Genomic DNA, 18,101 nt, shown 5'->3' with positions numbered 1-18,101 from the left:
TTAACTAATCTACCACTTAGGATTTTGAGTTAAAGAGTGGGTTTGGAAATGGATTTTCAAATTTCAGTAAATAAAAAATAAATATTAATTATTTTATTTTATTTTTTGAAAGATTATTTTTTGAAAGATTATTTTTATGACAAAAACTTAAAAATAGTTATGAGAGAATTGCCCTCACTATAACATCATCAACAAATCATATGCTTTTATGCCAATATTAATGCTTTTCTCTAAAAGAATCTCCAAAACTATAAAATCATCAAGGCATCAGATCCTTATGCTAATGCTTTTCTCTATTAAAAAAAATTCTGCAAAACTATAATATCATCAATAAATCATATACTATTATGCCATTATTTAATGTATTGATACATATTGGACAATTATTCTAGAGATGTTCTATTTTACTATGATGAAATAACTTTTTGATTAAAAAAAAAAAGGAAGAAGAGAAAACAAACAACCAATTTGGCAATTTGCGATTAATGTGGCATGTTTGAGTATAAGAGAGCAAAAAAGAGTTGAACTTCAGGCAAATCTCGGATGCGTTGCAAGAACCGGTTCTTGTCCGGTCCAGCTGAAATCTCCGGCACCGTCTTCTCAATCTGTGGTAAGAGCTTCGCCAATTGTATCCCTGTGGCCATACCGGGCTGTGTTTCCATCTCCTCTGCAAACGCTACGGTACAAGACTTGAGTGCGATCTCTGCTACATTTGTAAACTCAGTGCTGCAACAAGTAAAAGAGACCAATAAACACACTTACATGATTGCAACGAAGAAACAGAGCACTAAGGATATATGAGGACAGGTGCGTAAAGAAGTGATATTTTTTTTGTCTTTCAGGGGGTTAAAGAGCAGGAGACAACTTCACCTTGTGAGTACTTCACGAGTCTCGGTAACGAGTAGATGAAACTTGGTGACAGTTGCATCTGAAGAGGAAACATCAGTGGTGGTGTCATGGGCCATCATTAAATAATCTATCCAGTGGTGTGGACTTCCAGTGCTCATAAACACATCAAGAATCCGGATCACAGTTTCTTCAAGAGTTCTTGTGGTTAGCACATCTTTTAACTGCTTTCTGCAATCCAAACACGCATCATTAGATTTGATATTATTTGCAGAACCAATAAATCAACATGACAAACAAGGGAGAGAATATTCTGACGATGGAATGTACCTTTTAAGAACTTCTTTCACAGCACTCTTCATATGGAAAATCAAACTCGGCATGCTATTGGTTGCAAGATAATCAGCACTTGTCAAAAACTTTTGTTCATCCTCTCTATCTATGAGATCTAACTCTTCCTGTGCAAAAAACACACACACACACATAAGCGAATACGTTGGTAGATATTGTGGTAATCCAATTAACGCAATATATGTAAGACCAACGAATACAAATAAGAAAAATAATATAAGAGATGTCGAATAGTGACACAATAGTAATCCATACCACCCTTTGCAAAAATGTGGATTGTTCAAAACAAAAACAAAAAATTAGCAAACTGAATCTTACAAGCAGAAGGGAGCAGGTTCTAAAGTCACAAGCCATTCATAAAAAACAACAACGATTCTTTAGACATAACAAAAAAAGGTTAGTAAAATGGCTTACAAGTAAATGGGAGCTGGCAAGACCTCTAGCAGTGTCGATATATAAGTGTCTGCCCAAAATGTTGACTTGAACCCTAATGTACAAACTAAGCATAGTCACTGACCACAGCGACACAACCATCCTCGTGAAACCTGGAAAACAAAAAAAAAAGCATTTAACCAAGAAGCCATATATATCTACGGAAAGAGGAGCAACTACGCACTCAAAACTTTGAGCTCATTCCAAAGATGAAGCTTCTCAGAAGGAACCAACGTTCCTTTCCCTCTGCTTAACGTCTCCATAACGCCAGAGACATCGATATCCTCAACAATGCGGCTGCTCAAGAGATGCAGCGCGTGAGGCAATGTAGTAGTGTCAGCAATCATCTGAATGTTGTCGAAATGAGCCTTCATTCTAGCAAGAGTTACATAGCCAAACAACAAGACAAGATATTGAGAAACTATTCCAAAATAAATAAATAAATAAACAATATACGTGGCAAAATAAAAAAGACTTGAAGAAACGTAACTGGGCTTTGATGAGCTCATCATTGTGACGCTCGTTGGAAAGCTCGCGTTCCAAGTCGGCGAGGTTACGAGTGTGAGCATTGTATAGTCTGTAAATCAAATAACCGCTTCCGACACAAGCCGTCGTCACCAGTATCTTCCTTCTGTGTTTACTCCAGAAACCCCTAAACTTGGCCACAATAAAACCAAAATCAATCTAAGTGAAAAAAAAACCCTATTTTTTCTCAGTTTTGCAAACAGTATCTACGCAAAACGAAATCAACAGCGAGAGAAATCGATACCTGAACAAATCCATGGCCCTTTGGAGCTATTGGCTTCGAACCAATGAATTTTAAAATTACAAAAGAACGAAAAAGAAGGACCGAGGGAAGAGAGATGAAGGTGGAGATTGTGGTTTGAAGGCGAGATAGATAGAACTTTCCGGCGAGAGAGATGGGCTTTGAGTTCCGATCTCGGTGAATAATGAATGACACCAGAGAGAGAGATTCTCTTATTGGTTGGATACTGGAATCGATAACCCAGAATCTCTTTTTTAGTATTTTTTTTTATTTAACCGAACCGAAGTATTTTTTATATCCCGGTTATCGGTTTAGACACATTAAAACGAATTTGAATATGGTTTTTGGCAAGAGAATTAAAACTTTTAAATCCAAAAAAACCAAATTTTATTATGTTATTGATTGTCAGCTTCGGTTTAACGAATATGATTTTTCAAGTGTACTCCAATTTCTCTAATTTTATAGTATGCTCTGGTACCAAGTTTTGAGCGTTTGTTTGAGGCCATAGTAAAAGAGTAGAGTAGCTACACTATACACGTAGAACATAACCAACATGGTTTAGAATATGTTAGTCTGGATTATTTTCCATACGATTTGTAGAACATGGAACATCCTAACCTGCTATGAATGGAAATGATATCCAGTTGCCGTGGTTGTTGCTTGGACCACAAGAGTGATGCACTTCTGTGTCATGACAGAGAACAGAGGTAACTATGAGTTAGCTTCACTTATGTGAATATAAGAGTGGATTCCGATATACATCGTTAATTATCATTTCCCTCCCATTCATATTTTTAAAGAATCATATACTCCTTTTTTTTTGTCAATCATATACTCTTTTCAGAAGCACCAACAAAATGTTTGAAAACGACAACAGAGAATAAGTGTGAACGTTTCTAGCTGAGAACGTTTCAAGTTTCAACGGGGAAAAATTATTCTGAACTTCCTTATATACAGATTTTAAGATTTATCTATTTATCCATACACGTTTGTTCTGCTTCCTCAGTGCTCTGGAATGGCATCTTGAACACTATATGTGGTTGTGAGCCTCTTGTGTCTTCGTAAGTATATTGATTAATTTATTTAAAAGATATTCGAAGTAAGACTAAGGGATCTCGAATACTATATGCCGTGATGAGCCTCGTATCTTCGCAAGTGTATTGCTTATTTATGCAAAGACTATTCGAAGTGGATTCTGATGACCATTTAAAGATCTGACCAACTCCTTTTTGGGCTGGTTCACCAATCTGATTCCAGAATAGGACATAAGTAAATGTAATGTCAGAACATAAATAGGTAGTTTTGGGACTAAAGAATATCATTACTAAATCGTTGCACCAACATAATTATTCTGTATTTGCTTATATATGTACAGTTTTTTATCTACAACATCACACGCACACAAATATCAAAGTTACTTCTGATTCCTCCTCTTGATCTTTTCCATGGCTGGTCCAGTTTCGGGTGATGCAGAAGCGCAGTGCGCTGGAGATACAAGCAGCAAGCGCGGTGGCTGGATAACTTTTCCGTTCATGATTGGTTTGTGTTTTTTTTTTTCTATTTTTGTTTTTTGTTCTTGTTGTTGTTGTTGTCTATGTTTCTTTGAAGGCAAGACCGCAACATATGTTAAATGTATGTGGTGCAGCTACAATGTTAGGTATGTCCATAGCTTCTTTCGGATGGGTAATGAACTTGATCGTCTTCTTGATCGAGGAATTCAACATCAAGAACATCGCTGCTGCTAAGATTTCAAACATTGTCAATGGATGCCTCAACATGTTGCCTGTTGTAGTAGCCATTTTAGCTGATTCTTTCCTTGGAAACATTGTTGTCATCTCGGTCTCTACTTTCATCTCGCTGACTGTAAGTCCAAAACTCATGACTGATTCTCTTCTATGTATGTTGTTAATTTCTTATACACAAAAAAGATCAAAGGAGTTTTAAACATTTTTAGGGCATTCTTCTCCTGACTCTGATCGCATCTTTGGACTTGTTGAAACCTAGACCGTGTGAAACGGGATCAATCCTATGCCAGTCTCCATCGGAACTCCAGCTTGGGATCTTGTATACAGCCTTAGAGCATCTCCAACCCATTGCTATTTTCACCTCTATAATAGCATTTAGAGGTGAAAATGCTCCAACCCACCTCTATTTCTTCCTCTATTATAAAGATCTCTATTTTTTCCTCTATTTATAGAGAAAGAAATAGCAATCCTCTATTTTTTACTCTATAAAATAGAGATTGCTATTTTAGAGAAATACATTGGAGCATATCCCACCTCTATTATAGAGTTCCTCTATTTTAGAGGTGAAAATAGCAAAATACATTGGAGATGGTCTAAGGTGGGACACGGTTCACCTTGGCATCCGCGGGTGCAAACCAATACGAGAAACCTAAGGATCAAGGAAGCTTCTTCAACTGGTACTTCCTCACACTATATGCTGGGGCTATTACCGGCGCAACAGCGATTGTATACACACAGGACAATGCTAGCTGGAAACTTGGGTTTGGCCTCTGCGCCGCTGCAAATTTTGCAAGTTTCATTGTTTCATATGCGGGAAGAGACTCTACAAGAATGAGAAACCCATGGGAAGTCCTTTCAAAAGCCTGATCAGTGTTGTAGTCGCTGCTACAGTGAAAAGAAAAGCTGTGGTTTCATCCAAAGAAGAAGACTATCACCGTGGGCCTGGAGAAAAGGACAAGACTTATCTGGACTGCCCTCCAAAAGCTATAGGTGAAAACAATTTTTTCTTTTTTTTTGAATACTAGGAGTGGCCCTAGGCACTTCATCTAGAATCAAAAAAACTAATCGAATCAGACAAAAAAACAAAGTTAGGTTCGGTTTGGATCATGTCAGTTATACTAGTGAATCATATATTCTTCGAAAAAAAAATCAAAAACAGGAACCAAAAACCAAATGGATAGTCAAATTTCTATAATATAGTTTATATAATTCACAAATATTAGCTATATTTGATTTTCAAGTAATTAAATAATTTTAAAATATAATTCAAAGTTAAACTGCCAAAATCGAATTGCTAAAATATCTATATCCAAATATTTAAAATTATTTGAAAATCCAATTTTTATCAGGAAATCCCTCCCCCCCCCCCCCTCCCTTTCCCCAAAATTAGATATTTATTTTGAAAAATCCAATTCTTTTTTACTCTTTAAACCGAATAACCAAAAAACTGGACAGATTGAGATCTTAAATTACTTTGGAAATAAGCTAGTTCCCAACTTTGTTACCAGAACCAAGTCCAAAATCTAAAACAACCAAACCAAAACCGAATCAAATTTTAAATACCTGAACAAATCTTAAACCTCTAGAACAAAATAACCAAAAGAACCAAACTGAGAACTGAATGCTCAAAGCTAACTATAAGGTTTGGGGCTAAAGACGTTTACATGTGCAGGTTCTTGAATCGTGCAGCCTTGAAAACCGAAAACAATTTAAATCATAGAGACGGCTCAGTTAACAACATCTGGAGGTTATGCTCTGTTCAGGAAGTAGAAGATTTCAAAGCCATTCTCCGACTTGTTCCTCTGTGGGTAGCGATAATATTTCTTAGTACTCCAATAGTGATTCAAGCAAGCTTAAACGTGCTCCAAGCTTTAGTCACGGACCGTGGGATTGGTCCTCATTTCAAAGTCCCGGCTGGGTCCCTCCAAGTCATAGTAATGACCTCTGCATCCACCTTTATCATAATGAACAACTGGCTTGTCTATCCCATGTACCAGAAGCTTAACCAATAAGCGGCTAACACCGCTTCAAAAAGTCGGGATAGGCCAGGTTCTCACCATCCTAAGCATGGTTGTCTCTGCAGTTGTGGAAGCAAAGAGGCTGAAAAACTGTTGAAAACAACGGACATCCCATGTCAGTGCTATGGCTGTTTCCTCCTATAGTTATAGTGGGAATAGGCGAGGCCTTCCATTTTCCGGGAAATACTGAATTGTTCTACAGAGAATTCCCAGAGTCTCTGAGGAACACCGCAACTTCATTGACCTCACTGGTGTTTGGAATCTCTTACTATCTGAGCACAGCTCTGATAGATCTGATCCAAAGGACCACCAAGTGGTTACCAGATGACATTAACAGCGGAAGGGTTGACAATGTTTACTGGGTTTTGGTCATTGTGGGAGTCTTGAATTTTGGATATTTTCTCGTCTGCTCTTGGTTCTACAGATACAGAAATCTCGAAGGTGACAATGAACTATAGATCCCAAAGATGTTTCAACCTAGTACAGACAACCTGTTTGCTTCAGTTTTCTCTATTTTGTAGCATGCTCCTGTTAACTTATGTGTCTGTTGTTTGCAAGTGTGTTTTTGTTTAATCAAACTGATGTTTTAACTTTGTTGCATTATCCTTTTCTTCATGTTTACTATCGCTGAATGTAACAGAGTAATCAACTGATTGTTTTTTATATTTTTGGCGAAGATGTATAAAAGATTCTAATTACCAGTCCAAACCTAGTAACCACAATGCATAGACATTGCCACCACAAGAGGCAACAACATAATTATTTTATTTCCTAAAGACCCAAATTATTTAGGCAACTAAACTGTTACTTAAAAGACAGAGATGCTGATTTTGAAGAAATTTCTGATAATTTTTCAACAAAAGCATCGATTGTATCTCTTTCCTTCATCTTGAGTCTATCGGACTCGGGAATTAGGGTTTGTAACCTTGCCTCCCTTAGTCTTTTAGCTCCAACATGTCGTGTTTTGATTGCATCCCAGACTATCTTTGCTGTATCAAGATCTCAAACTTGCAACATTAATGCTTCTGGTATGGATTGAAACAAGAGAGCAGTAGCCATGTCGATTTTCTCTTCAATTTTATTGCCGGGGTCAATGGTTTCCCACACTTTAATTATTCACTGTAAGGGAAAATCTTCATTCTCATAGCCCAGACAGTACAATTTGTAGAAGTAAGCATTGGGAATTTGTTAAAAGATTGTCCGACATCCTTAGTGTTTTTGCCTCTAATGATGTTTTTGGTTGCTGTGGCTGTCTTCTTCTTTCTCGGTCACGAATTTAGTTTGCATGTTTGCTCTGATACTAAATATAGAATCTCAATCTAAAAAACACATAATTAAGAACTCAATAATAAGAATGACTCTTTTATTAATCTCTTAAGAACACTTATTCAAAACCTTAAGCACTCAAACTCATAAGATTCATAAGTTATACCACACATTGGTATGAAAAGTTTATAATGTTTTATATGTAGAATTTATTTATATTTTAATTATGTATTATATTTACTAATATTATTTTAATTTATATACTAAAAATATATTGAACCAGGTTTGACCCAGTTGAACTATACTAAATTGTGATCCAAATAATTATATGGTTCAGTTTCTTGTTCGGTTTTGAAAACACCGCTTAACACTAATCAAGGAGATGCCTAAAAAGAATAGCTACAATACACTTAGAACATAACCAACATATTAAGGTTTAGAATATGTTAGTCTGGATTATGTAACATTGAGTCTCACATTTTCCATACGATTTGTAGAATATGGAACATCGTAACTTGCTATGAACGGAAACGATATCCAATTGTCGTGGTTGTTGCTTGGATCGCAAGAGTGATGCACTTCTGTGTAATGCCTGAGAACAGAGATAAGTAGGAGTTAGCTTCACTTTGTGTATGTTCACAATCACAAAAAAAAAATCCTTAGGTAACAGTTTAGTTGCCTAAATAATTTGGGTCTTTAGGAATTTAAATAATTATGCTGTTGCCACTTTGGGTGGCAATGTCTGTTCATTATGTTTACTTGGTTTCGACTTGTATTTGAAATCTTTTTATACATCTTAGCCAAAAATATACAAAACAATCAGTTGATTACTCTGTTACATTCCGCGATAGTAAACATGAGAAAAATGAGAATGCAACAAATTAGATAAAACTGCAACAAGGTTAAGACATCAGTTTGATTAAACAAAAACACACTTGACACATAAGTTAACAAGAGCATGCTACAAATAAGAGAAAACTGAAGCGAACATGTTGTCTGTCTTAGGTTGAAACATCTTTAGGATCTAATTCATTGTCACCTTCGAGAATTCTGTAATTGTAGAACCAAGAGGAGACGAGAAAATACCCGAAATTCAAGACTCCTGCAACAACTAAAACCCAGTAAACATAGTCAACTCTTCCCCTGTTAATGTCATTTGGTAACCACTTGGTGGTCCTTTGGATCAGATCTATCAGAGCTGTGCTCAGATAGTAAGAGATTCCAATCACCAATGAGGTCAATGAAGTCGCGGTGTTCCTCAGTGAGACTGGGAATTCTCTGTAGAACAATTCAATATTTCCTGGAAACTGGAAGGCCTCGCCTATTCCCACTATAACTAGAGGAGGAAACAGCCATAACACTGACATGGGATGCCCATTGTTTTTAACTGTTTTCAGCCTCTTTGCTTCCACAACCGCGGAGACTACCATGCTTAGGATAGTGAGCACCTGGCCTATCCCTATTTTCTGAAGCGGTGTTAGCCGCTTATGGGTAAGCTTCTGGTACATGGGATAGACAAGCCAGTTGTTAATTATGATAAAGGTGGATGCAGAGGTCAGTAATATGACTTGGAGGGACCCAGCCGGGACTTTGAAATGAGGACCAAGCCCACGGTCCGTGACTAAAGCTTGGAGTACATTTAAGCTTGCTTGAATCACTATTGGAGTACTAACAAATATTATGGCTACCCACAGAGGAACAAGTCGGAGAATAGCTTTGAAATCTTCTACTTCCTGAACAGAGCATAGCCTCCAGATGTTAGCTGAGCCGTCTTTATGATTTAAATCGTCTTCGGTTTTCAAGGCTGCACGATTCAAGAACCTGCACATGTAAACATCTTTCAGTTATGATGGTATAAGATACTTATGGTATCGGCCTGTGGGATTAAGGGTTTAGCCCCCAAACCTTGTGGTTAGCCTTGGACATTCGGTTCTCGATTAGATTTTGTTTTGGCTGGGGTTTTTTTGTTCTAGAAGTTTATGATTTGTTCAGATATTTAGAAAGTTCTATTCAATTCAGTCCGGTCTCGGGTTCGGTTCGAACAAAATTGGGAACCAGCTTATTTCCAAAGTAAATTCAGACCTCATTCGGTTTTGGTTTTCTATTTATTCAGGTTAAAAGTAAAAAATGGATTTTACAAATTAAATATCAGACGTTTTGGGAGTTTCAGATAAAAATTTGGATGGCTCAAACAATTTTAAATATTTAGACAAAAAAGTATTCTAATAATTCCATTTTTTGGCAGTTTGACATTTAAATAATATTTTTAAATTATTTATATTATTTTAAAATTAAATATAGTTAATATTTAAATACATACATATATATACTATATTATAAAATTTTGGATATTCATTTGGTTTTAATTTTTGGTTCGGTTCTGATTTTTAATTATTCGGCTGTAAAAATACAGGCTGAAAAACAGTTGAAAAACCGAACCGAATCTAAATATTAGACTAGTATAGCTGACAGAATCCAAACCGAATCTAACCTTGTTTCTTTTTGGGTTCTATTCGGTTCTTCGACTCCAATAAAGTGCTTAATGGACAGTGGTGACTCCTAGTATAATAATAAAAAAACTTTTTGTTTTCACCTATAGCGTCGGGAGGGCAGTGTAGGACAAGTCTTGTCCTTTTCTCCAAGCCCACGGTGATAGTCTTCTTCTTTGGATGAAATCACAGCCTTTCTTTTCACTGTAGCAGCTACTACAACACTGATCAGACTTTTGAAAGGACTTCCCATGGGTTTCTCATTCTTGTAGAGTCTCATCCCGCATATGAAAACAATGAAACTTACCAAATTTGTTGCGGCGCAGAGGCCAAACCCAAGTTTCCAGCTAACATTGTCCTGTATGTATACAATCGCTGTTGCGCCGGTAAGAGCCCCAACAAATAGTGTGAGGAAGTACCAGTTGAAGAAGATTCCTTGATCCTTAGGTTTCTCGTATTGGTTTGCACCCGCGGATGCCAAGGCGAATCGTGTCCCACCTGCTCCAGTGGTTACTAGAACTAATGATGTATACAAGATCCCAAGCTGGAGTCTCGATGGAGACTGGCATAGGAGTGATCCCGTTTCACACGGTTTAGGTTTCAACAAGTCCAAATATGCGATCAGAGTAAGGAGAAGAATGCCCTAATTAAAAAATGTTCAAAACTCCTTTGATCTTCTCTTTGTATAAGAAATTAACAACATGGAAGAGAATCGGTCATGAGTTTTGAACTTACGGTCAGCGAGATAAAAGTAGAGGCCGAGATGACGACAATGTTTCCGAAGAAAGAATCAGCTAAAATGGCTGCCAGAACAGGGAGCATGTTGAGACATCCATTGACAATGTTTGAAATCTTAGCAGCAGCGATGTTGTTGACGTGGAATTCCTCGATCAAGAAGACGATCAAGTTCATTACCCATCCGAAAGAAGCTATGCACATACCTAACGTTGTAGCTGCACCACATACATTAACATATGTTGCTTTCTTGCCTTCAAAGAAACATATACAACAACAAACAAGTAGAACAAAAATAGAAAAAAAAAACACAAACCAATCATGAACGGAAATGTTTTCCAGCCACCGCGCTTGCTGCTTGTATCTCCAGCGCACTCCGCTTCTGTATCACCCGAAACTGGACCAGCCATGGAAGAGAACAAGAGGATGAATCAGAAGTAACTTTGATATTTGTGTGCGTGTGATGTTGCAGATAAAAAACTGTATATATAAGCAAAATACAGAATAATTATGTTGGTGCAATGATTTAGTAATGATATTCTTTAGTCCCAAAACTACCTTTTCATGTACATCTACTTGTGTCCTATTCTGAAATCAGATTGGTGAACCAGCCCAAAAAGGATTTGGTCAGATATTTAATGGTCATCAGAATCCACTTCGAATAGTACTCTTTGTATACGGTAATCAAATATACTTACGAATAGACGAGGCTCACGACATATAGTATATTCGAGAGTCCCTTTGTCTTAACTTCGAATATCTTTTATATAAATTAATTAATCAATATACTTACGAAGACACAAGGCTCACAACCACATATAGTGTTCAAGATGCCATTCCAGAGCACTGAGGAAGCAGAACAAACATGTATGGATAAATAGATAATTCTTAAAAACTATATATAAGTAAGTTCAGAATAATTTTTCCCCGTTGAAACGTTCTCAGCTGTCGTCCAAACGTTCACATTTATTCTCTGTTGTCGTTTTCAAGCATTTGGTTGGTGCCTCTAAAAGGAGAATATGATTCTTACAGATATGAATGGGAGGGAAATGATAATTAACATGAATCCACTCTTTTACACTGTTTTTTTAGAGCTGATTTAGAACATATTGATAGATTAATATGACAAAACTAATGTTTTTTCCACACAAAAAATAGCAAAGACAAACGTAACTGATAACACATTAACAATACCAAAATGGTATTTGTTTTAAAAATAAGATGAATTAGATGTTTACGTTCGAGAAAGATGAATTCATCTTATGTAACCTAATCCACTTGACTATATTTCTTTTTGATAAAATTCAGCTTATCAATTCTCTAAACTCAAAAGGTTGTCCGTTTTAGTTTCAAACAAAAAGGTTTGTTTGTTTAATACCCTGAGGGAAAACAAACTTCTCTATAAAAAGATTTGATAAAAGTTATCAACATGTAAATAATAATATTATTAAACTTCCAAAATTCTAAAATTCATTAAAAGCTCTATAAAGTTAAATTTGATAAATTAATAAACACAATAAAATTAGTGAATTTAGTCGGTCTCGAGATTGGATGGTTATATGATACAAATCGATTAGATAATAAGATAATAATTTTTAAAAAGTCCTATATAAATAAATAATCTCATTAAAGTTATAAATTAATAATTAATATATATACAGTTTTTATAAGTACAAATAACATATTGTATTGTGTGCTTTACATTTACAATGGAGTTTATTTCTATTTTCGTAAGGTTTCATAATATTTTGATGATATATGATAAAACTGTATCTAAAACACATTTAAATTGTATAATGTATATCTCAAATACATAAAATACTATAGTAAAATTATATGAAAGTCAAATTTATAAATTTTAATGAATACATAAACACTGAAATCAACTATTTTAATTACCAAAAAAAATATTATAAAATAGAAAAATCTTAAAAGGAAATTTTTGTAGATTAATAATTCTATAAATTAATAAATATTAAAAAAATAACATTATTAATTTATAGAGTTTGTCATGTATAATAGATTTGGTTCCTTGAGACCTATTGTTGATGAGGATTATCCATGGATAAAATCTCTTTCCGGGTCCAACTAACCGGCCTATCACTTCATCTATGGACTGACAACAATCTAAAGAGCATCAGAAACAAAATGGAAATAGTGCAAACTGTAGACATAAACAGAGGGAACTGGGAAGGACATTGGTCGATATATATAGCCGAAAGCCTCTCAAGTTCTCCAGGAAAACCAAGTTAAAGGATGATGGAGAGATTTCTGTCCTACCTACGATTTTATCATAAAATGGTGATGCCTACTATGCTCCGATCCTGAGCGCCCGTCTATATGATGAACTATATTATTCAAACACCAACAATGCTACGAGTTACGGCAATGGGAATGAAAGGCCCATGTAATCCAACATCGGCCCATTAAGTAGTAGCCTCCTCGCTGAAACAGCACAAAACCCTAAGTATAAATACCTTAATTTCACTCGACCTCCTCCCTTACGCCATTTTTGGATTAAAGAAGCAGAAGAAAAAAAACCCTAAGAGACACTCTCTCTCCCAAAAACCCTAACAATGGCCGAGGGACTCGTACTCAAAGGCACAATGCGCGCCCACACCGACATGGTCACCGCCATCGCCACACCGATCGACAACTCCGACATCATCGTCACATCATCCCGCGACAAATCCATCATCCTCTGGAAACTCACCAAGGACGAAAAATCCTACGGCGTCGCACAGCGCCGCCTCACCGGCCACTCCCACTTCGTCCAGGACGTGGTCCTCTCCTCCGACGGCCAGTTCGCTCTCTCCGGAAGCTGGGACGGCGAGCTCCGTCTCTGGGACCTAGCCACCGGCGTCTCCACCCGCAGATTCGTCGGACACGCCAAAGACGTCCTCTCCGTCGCCTTCTCCGTCGACAACCGTCAGATCGTGTCGGCCTCTCGCGACCGCACGATCAAGCTCTGGAACACGCTAGGCGAGTGCAAGTACACGATCTCCGAAGCTGATGGGCACAAGGATTGGATCAGCTGCGTGAGGTTCAGCCCCAACACGCTCGTCCCCACCATCGTCTCCGCGTCGTGGGATCAGACCGTGAAGGTGTGGAATTTGCAGAACTGTAAGCTTAAGAGCTCTCTTGCGGGCCACTCTGGTTATCTCAACACTGTGGCGGTTTCGCCTGATGGTTCTTTGTGTGCGAGTGGTGGGAAAGATGGTGTGATCTTGTTGTGGGATTTGGCTGAAGGGAAGAAGTTGTACTCGCTTGAGGGTGGTTCGATTATTCACTCGCTTTGCTTTAGTCCGAATAGGTACTGGCTGTGTGCTGCGACGGAGAGTAGTATTAAGATTTGGGATCTTGAGAGTAAGAGTGTTGTTGATGAGTTGAAGGTTGATCTTAAGGCTGAGGCTGAGAAGTGTGATAGTGGTGTCGGAACTGGTAACCAGAAGAAGGTATGTCGTTATTCACTATAATTAATTCTTGGAATATATTGTTTGTGATCTGGTTCATGCTTAAGTAGATTAGAGGAACCGTTTCCCATGTAACTCTTTAGTTATGTCTTGAGATTTATGATGTTTTTGCAATTAGATTAACTTAAAAATGTGTGTAATGGAAAATGCAGGTGAACTACTGCACAAGCTTGAACTGGAGTGCAGATGGAAGCACATTGTTCAGTGGTTACACTGATGGAGTTGTCAGGGTCTGGGGTATTGGTCGTTACTAGTTACATGAGTGTCAGAGAACTTGGCCGTCTTTGTTTTCTTCAATTTTTTTTGGGCTCGATTGTTTCGAAGTTGTCTTATTTATGAACCTCTACCGGACCTTTATTTTCGTAATTTTTGTTCAATTCCAGAAGGAAAAAGAAAAACAAATTCAAACAACTATCACGACATTGCAAATAAATACTAGTGGTATTCGGATTTGGTTTAGTCTTCACGTCATTTGAGCAACTGTCGTCTTCATCATTCATTTCCATTTAATGAAACGTCTATGTCACAATAAAACGGCAAGGTGTTTTATTTAGTCTGCAATCGGTGGATTAGCTTGCTAGAGTGAATGATAAAACAGCGAGGAACAGAATCACATCTCTAAAGTACACCTTGAAACCAAAACTCAACACTACTAGAAAACATACAATTTCTGACCAATTTTTTTACCACTTAAATGATCAAAACAATTGATTCTTAGTTCAAATTTCCCTGGTCCTAGACCAGCAGCAGCTTTACTATACGAACCGACTTTTTGTACATATGATTCTTTTACAAATTGATCAATAAATTAACATTTCATCAAAAAAGTATGAGTTTCGAATTTTTAAAAGTTGCAAGAGTGTCAAAATGCAAATTTATTGCTAATTGAACCTTTATTATTTGCGCTGAAATGTCGAAGGAGATAGTTCAAGGTACAATTTACTCCTTACTGACCAAACCGACCCATAAACTCTTCAAATGATCAATTCCAAATCTTACAAACTAAATGCATTCATGGACACATTTGATATCATTTCTTGTTTCGTTTAAGAAGTTGCCTAAACCATTGCGCAGACATCTTGGGGTACCGCTTCAAGGTCTTGTAATCAACATAGACGATCCCGAACCTGTACGAAAAGAAAAAAAAATGTATAAACAACAATGCTTCCATGTCCTCGGTAATAACATATAGTTCAACTAGCATACCTTGAGGTATATCCTGACAACCATTCGAAATTATCAAGCAATGACCATGCGAAATATCCCTTCACATTGGCTCCATCATCCACAGCTTTCTTAAGTTGAGTTAAGTAATCTTTATAGTACTTGATTCTCGTTGTGTCGTGTAGTCCTTGGGCTAGGGTAACGTTGCCTGGATCATCCATACCTATAAGATATATTCAAACATGTATTAAACTTCAATACTTCTATACTTTTTTCTAGAAAAATATTACAAAACAAAAAAAAAACAGTATAATTAGATATACTTAGGTATTCAATACCATTTTCAGAGAGAATCATAGTTGGGTTGCCATAATGTTCCTTCATGTACATCAACGCTTTGTACATTCCCCATGGTACATTGTATAACCAATACGAGTACGCCTATGGTAAATGGATTTAAATTTTCATTTACACACTAATTAAGTAGAGGTAAAAGAACATCAACAAAATTCATGTAAAGCTCACCCTTGGACCGATCGGCTTCCCCAACTTTGCAACTGTAAGTATATAAACGAAAAAGAACTGTAAATAAAAACTCAAAATCTACAGATAATATTAATATGGAATGTTCCAAAAACTTACACCCGAAAGTAGCATTCCAATCTTGTTGGTAACCCAATTCCTTAGGTATGGTGGAGTTATGAGTATCTGACATGAAATAAGTTGTGTATTGGTTTATTCCCACGAAATCTATGGAACCTTTCACCATTTTCACTTCTTCCTCTGTAAATTTTGGAAGCCTCTCTTTTACAATGTTCTGCATTGTCTTTGGATACTCTCCGTATACTATTGGGTGAATGAACCTTCAAACATTATTAAAAAGTGTATTCTTGTAAGCTCTCCAAAAAAAAGGTTAGTGTAAAACATGAGTTCTTTAGATGTTTTAATTAAGGTTTTGAGTATTTACCATCCGATATGGAAGTCTCTTGCCCTTTGAGCTGCAAGATTATCTGCTTTACTTCTAGTAAGCGGCTCGTACCAAACGAAATCTAGAAGTATCCCAATTCTTCCCTTCTGTTTCTCCTGAAAGTTTTCACACAAAAATAGAGTACTCAGTAATTAGCAATGTTAAACGGTAAGACGTTTTAGGGAATTAGTGTCTAGGCAGACATCTAACCGGTAACTAATGAAAAACAGTCATATAGGTTTCATCGTATAATACTCACACACCAAGAAAATCCAAGTATAAGTTGTTGTTTTACCTGGTAATATTTGCGGTATCTTTGGGCCGCTGCTGCGTGGGCCAAGATAAGGTGATGGGAAACAATGTATGGCTCAGTAGCTGAGTTCCCTTGTGTGCAGTTTCCATATGCTTTAGAGCATCTACCGGGTGCGAAAATACCATTATCATAACCGAGAGCAGCTACCACACGCGGTTCATTAAACGTCATCCAGTTTTTCACTCTATCTCCAAATAGATTGAAACAAAACTCAGCATAATCCGCAAAATCATTCCTGCAAATTTGTATTAATCAGTGTTTACAAATTTAGTCCGGTTAATAACTTGCAATTGAGACCAACAAGAGTATGTATATATGTAGTTTGCAGGTTGGTGCTTACACAACTTGTCTACCAAGCAAGCCTTGATACTTCTTTTCCAAAGCCAATGGAAGATCATAGTGGTACAGATTTGCATACGGTGTAATCCCTAAGCATTCAATTATATTCGTTATATTTTGTTGTTGTAATCAAATCAATTGTATATGAATGTGTTATAATTTTATACCTTTTTGGACCAAGTAATCGATCAATCTGTTGTAATAAGCAACTCCTTTCCAGTTGATTTTACCGGTTCCCTCTGCATTCATATAAAGCTTGGAGTTATATATGAATCTTGATCTAAAATATACACCATATATGATTACTAATATGTATTATATTTGAATACCAGGGAATATTCTGGACCATGAAATGGAAAATCTGTAAGCATCGAAGTTCAGATTCTTCATTAAATCCACATCTTCCTGAAATGTGATTATCATGAACACACATGTAAATAAAAATACATACTTCTAATAATTTAATTAAAATATATTTGAATCTCTAAGATTAAGTACCTTGTAACGGTGATACTGATCCACTGTTATCTCAGCAGTGGCATTTTTGGCGATAGTCCCTGTTTTGTTTTGTTTATATCATTATTAATTAATCAATCGTTGATATTATGTACCAAACAAGAAAAATATGTATGAATTGTAGTTTACCAGGAATCTTGACGAAGGCGTCCCAAATGCTTGGGCCACGACCATCTTGATGAGTTTCGCCTTCAACCTGATAAGCTGAGGTGGCGGTTCCGAACAAAAAGTCCTTCGGAAAACTCTGTCTACTTAGACCGCCGGTGTCGAGTTTACTTTTCTCTCCGAACGGTGAGGATTCTCCGGAACTGAAAAAAGAGAGGAGGATGAGGGTGAGAAGAAAGAGAGACCACGGAGGTGCAAAGAGGTGTCTCATGGTGGTGAGTGGGTGCTGGCTGTTGGTTTGAGGATGTTACAACTTATGTGTCTTTAAAGCTTATTTATAGGCTCTTTTTAAGATTTTTTTCTATTTTGAAAATAATAATACAATGATTGTATAAATATGTAACGATGCAATTCAGTGACTATTCACGATTTGGATAAGATAAGACTATAGTTTGATTTAAATTTTAAATATATTAATGGTTTACAGTTGTGTAAGATTTTTGGATGTTGGATCTTTTATGACAAATCTAGTACAATAAGACTATATAAATTAACAATATTTGGACTATGATAATT

The 18,101-nt window shown here is 36.6% G+C and overlaps 5 protein-coding genes across 5 annotated transcripts; 2 read left to right on the top strand and 3 right to left on the bottom strand.

Moving 5' to 3' along the window:
* Positions 1-331: 331 nt before the first annotated feature.
* Positions 332-2,632, bottom strand: LOC108806815 (peroxisome biogenesis protein 3-1). Its single transcript, XM_018579012.2, has 7 exons — positions 2,399-2,632; positions 2,120-2,281; positions 1,814-2,004; positions 1,612-1,742; positions 1,177-1,304; positions 871-1,077; positions 332-726 (listed from the first exon to the last, which is right to left on the bottom strand). The coding sequence occupies exons 1-7, from the start codon at positions 2,410-2,412 to the stop codon at positions 483-485; spliced, it is 1,077 nt and encodes a 358-aa protein (XP_018434514.1). The 5' UTR covers positions 2,413-2,632; the 3' UTR covers positions 332-482.
* A 1,147-nt stretch (positions 2,633-3,779) lies between these two features.
* On the top strand, positions 3,780-6,800 carry LOC108809480 (protein NRT1/ PTR FAMILY 2.3). The gene is given in 10 exon segments (XM_018581617.2): positions 3,780-3,934; positions 4,041-4,258; positions 4,350-4,521; positions 4,739-4,939; positions 4,942-5,100; positions 5,103-5,130; positions 5,813-6,140; positions 6,142-6,243; positions 6,245-6,613; positions 6,616-6,800. Coding segments are annotated over 10 exon segments (1,695 nt in total). The 5' UTR covers positions 3,780-3,840; the 3' UTR covers positions 6,640-6,800.
* A 1,433-nt stretch (positions 6,801-8,233) lies between these two features.
* On the bottom strand, positions 8,234-11,101 carry LOC108809988 (protein NRT1/ PTR FAMILY 2.3). The gene is made up of 4 exons (XM_018582119.2): positions 10,965-11,101; positions 10,649-10,866; positions 10,018-10,556; positions 8,234-9,245 (listed from the first exon to the last, which is right to left on the bottom strand). Exons 1-4 carry the CDS (start codon positions 11,056-11,058, stop codon positions 8,426-8,428), a joined length of 1,671 nt encoding a protein of 556 aa, XP_018437621.1. The 5' UTR covers positions 11,059-11,101; the 3' UTR covers positions 8,234-8,425.
* A 2,043-nt stretch (positions 11,102-13,144) lies between these two features.
* Positions 13,145-14,535, top strand: LOC108806375 (receptor for activated C kinase 1C). The gene is made up of 2 exons (XM_018578469.2): positions 13,145-14,103; positions 14,274-14,535. The coding sequence occupies exons 1-2, from the start codon at positions 13,225-13,227 to the stop codon at positions 14,373-14,375; spliced, it is 981 nt and encodes a 326-aa protein (XP_018433971.2). The 5' UTR covers positions 13,145-13,224; the 3' UTR covers positions 14,376-14,535.
* Positions 14,536-14,979: 444 nt separating this feature from the next.
* Positions 14,980-17,845, bottom strand: LOC108807694 (beta-glucosidase 44). The gene is made up of 12 exons (XM_056995563.1): positions 17,550-17,845; positions 17,403-17,461; positions 17,234-17,309; positions 17,072-17,143; positions 16,906-16,993; positions 16,548-16,800; positions 16,253-16,368; positions 15,928-16,148; positions 15,811-15,842; positions 15,624-15,726; positions 15,328-15,508; positions 14,980-15,248 (listed from the first exon to the last, which is right to left on the bottom strand). The coding sequence occupies exons 1-12, from the start codon at positions 17,794-17,796 to the stop codon at positions 15,152-15,154; spliced, it is 1,545 nt and encodes a 514-aa protein (XP_056851543.1). The 5' UTR covers positions 17,797-17,845; the 3' UTR covers positions 14,980-15,151.
* Positions 17,846-18,101: the final 256 nt, after the last annotated feature.

The sequence above is a fragment of the Raphanus sativus genome, unplaced genomic scaffold, assembly GCF_000801105.2.
Source record: "Raphanus sativus cultivar WK10039 unplaced genomic scaffold, ASM80110v3 Scaffold0005, whole genome shotgun sequence".
In the NCBI taxonomy this organism is placed as follows: Eukaryota; Viridiplantae; Streptophyta; class Magnoliopsida; order Brassicales; family Brassicaceae; genus Raphanus; species Raphanus sativus.
This window is presented reverse-complemented; position numbering and strand designations above follow the sequence as displayed.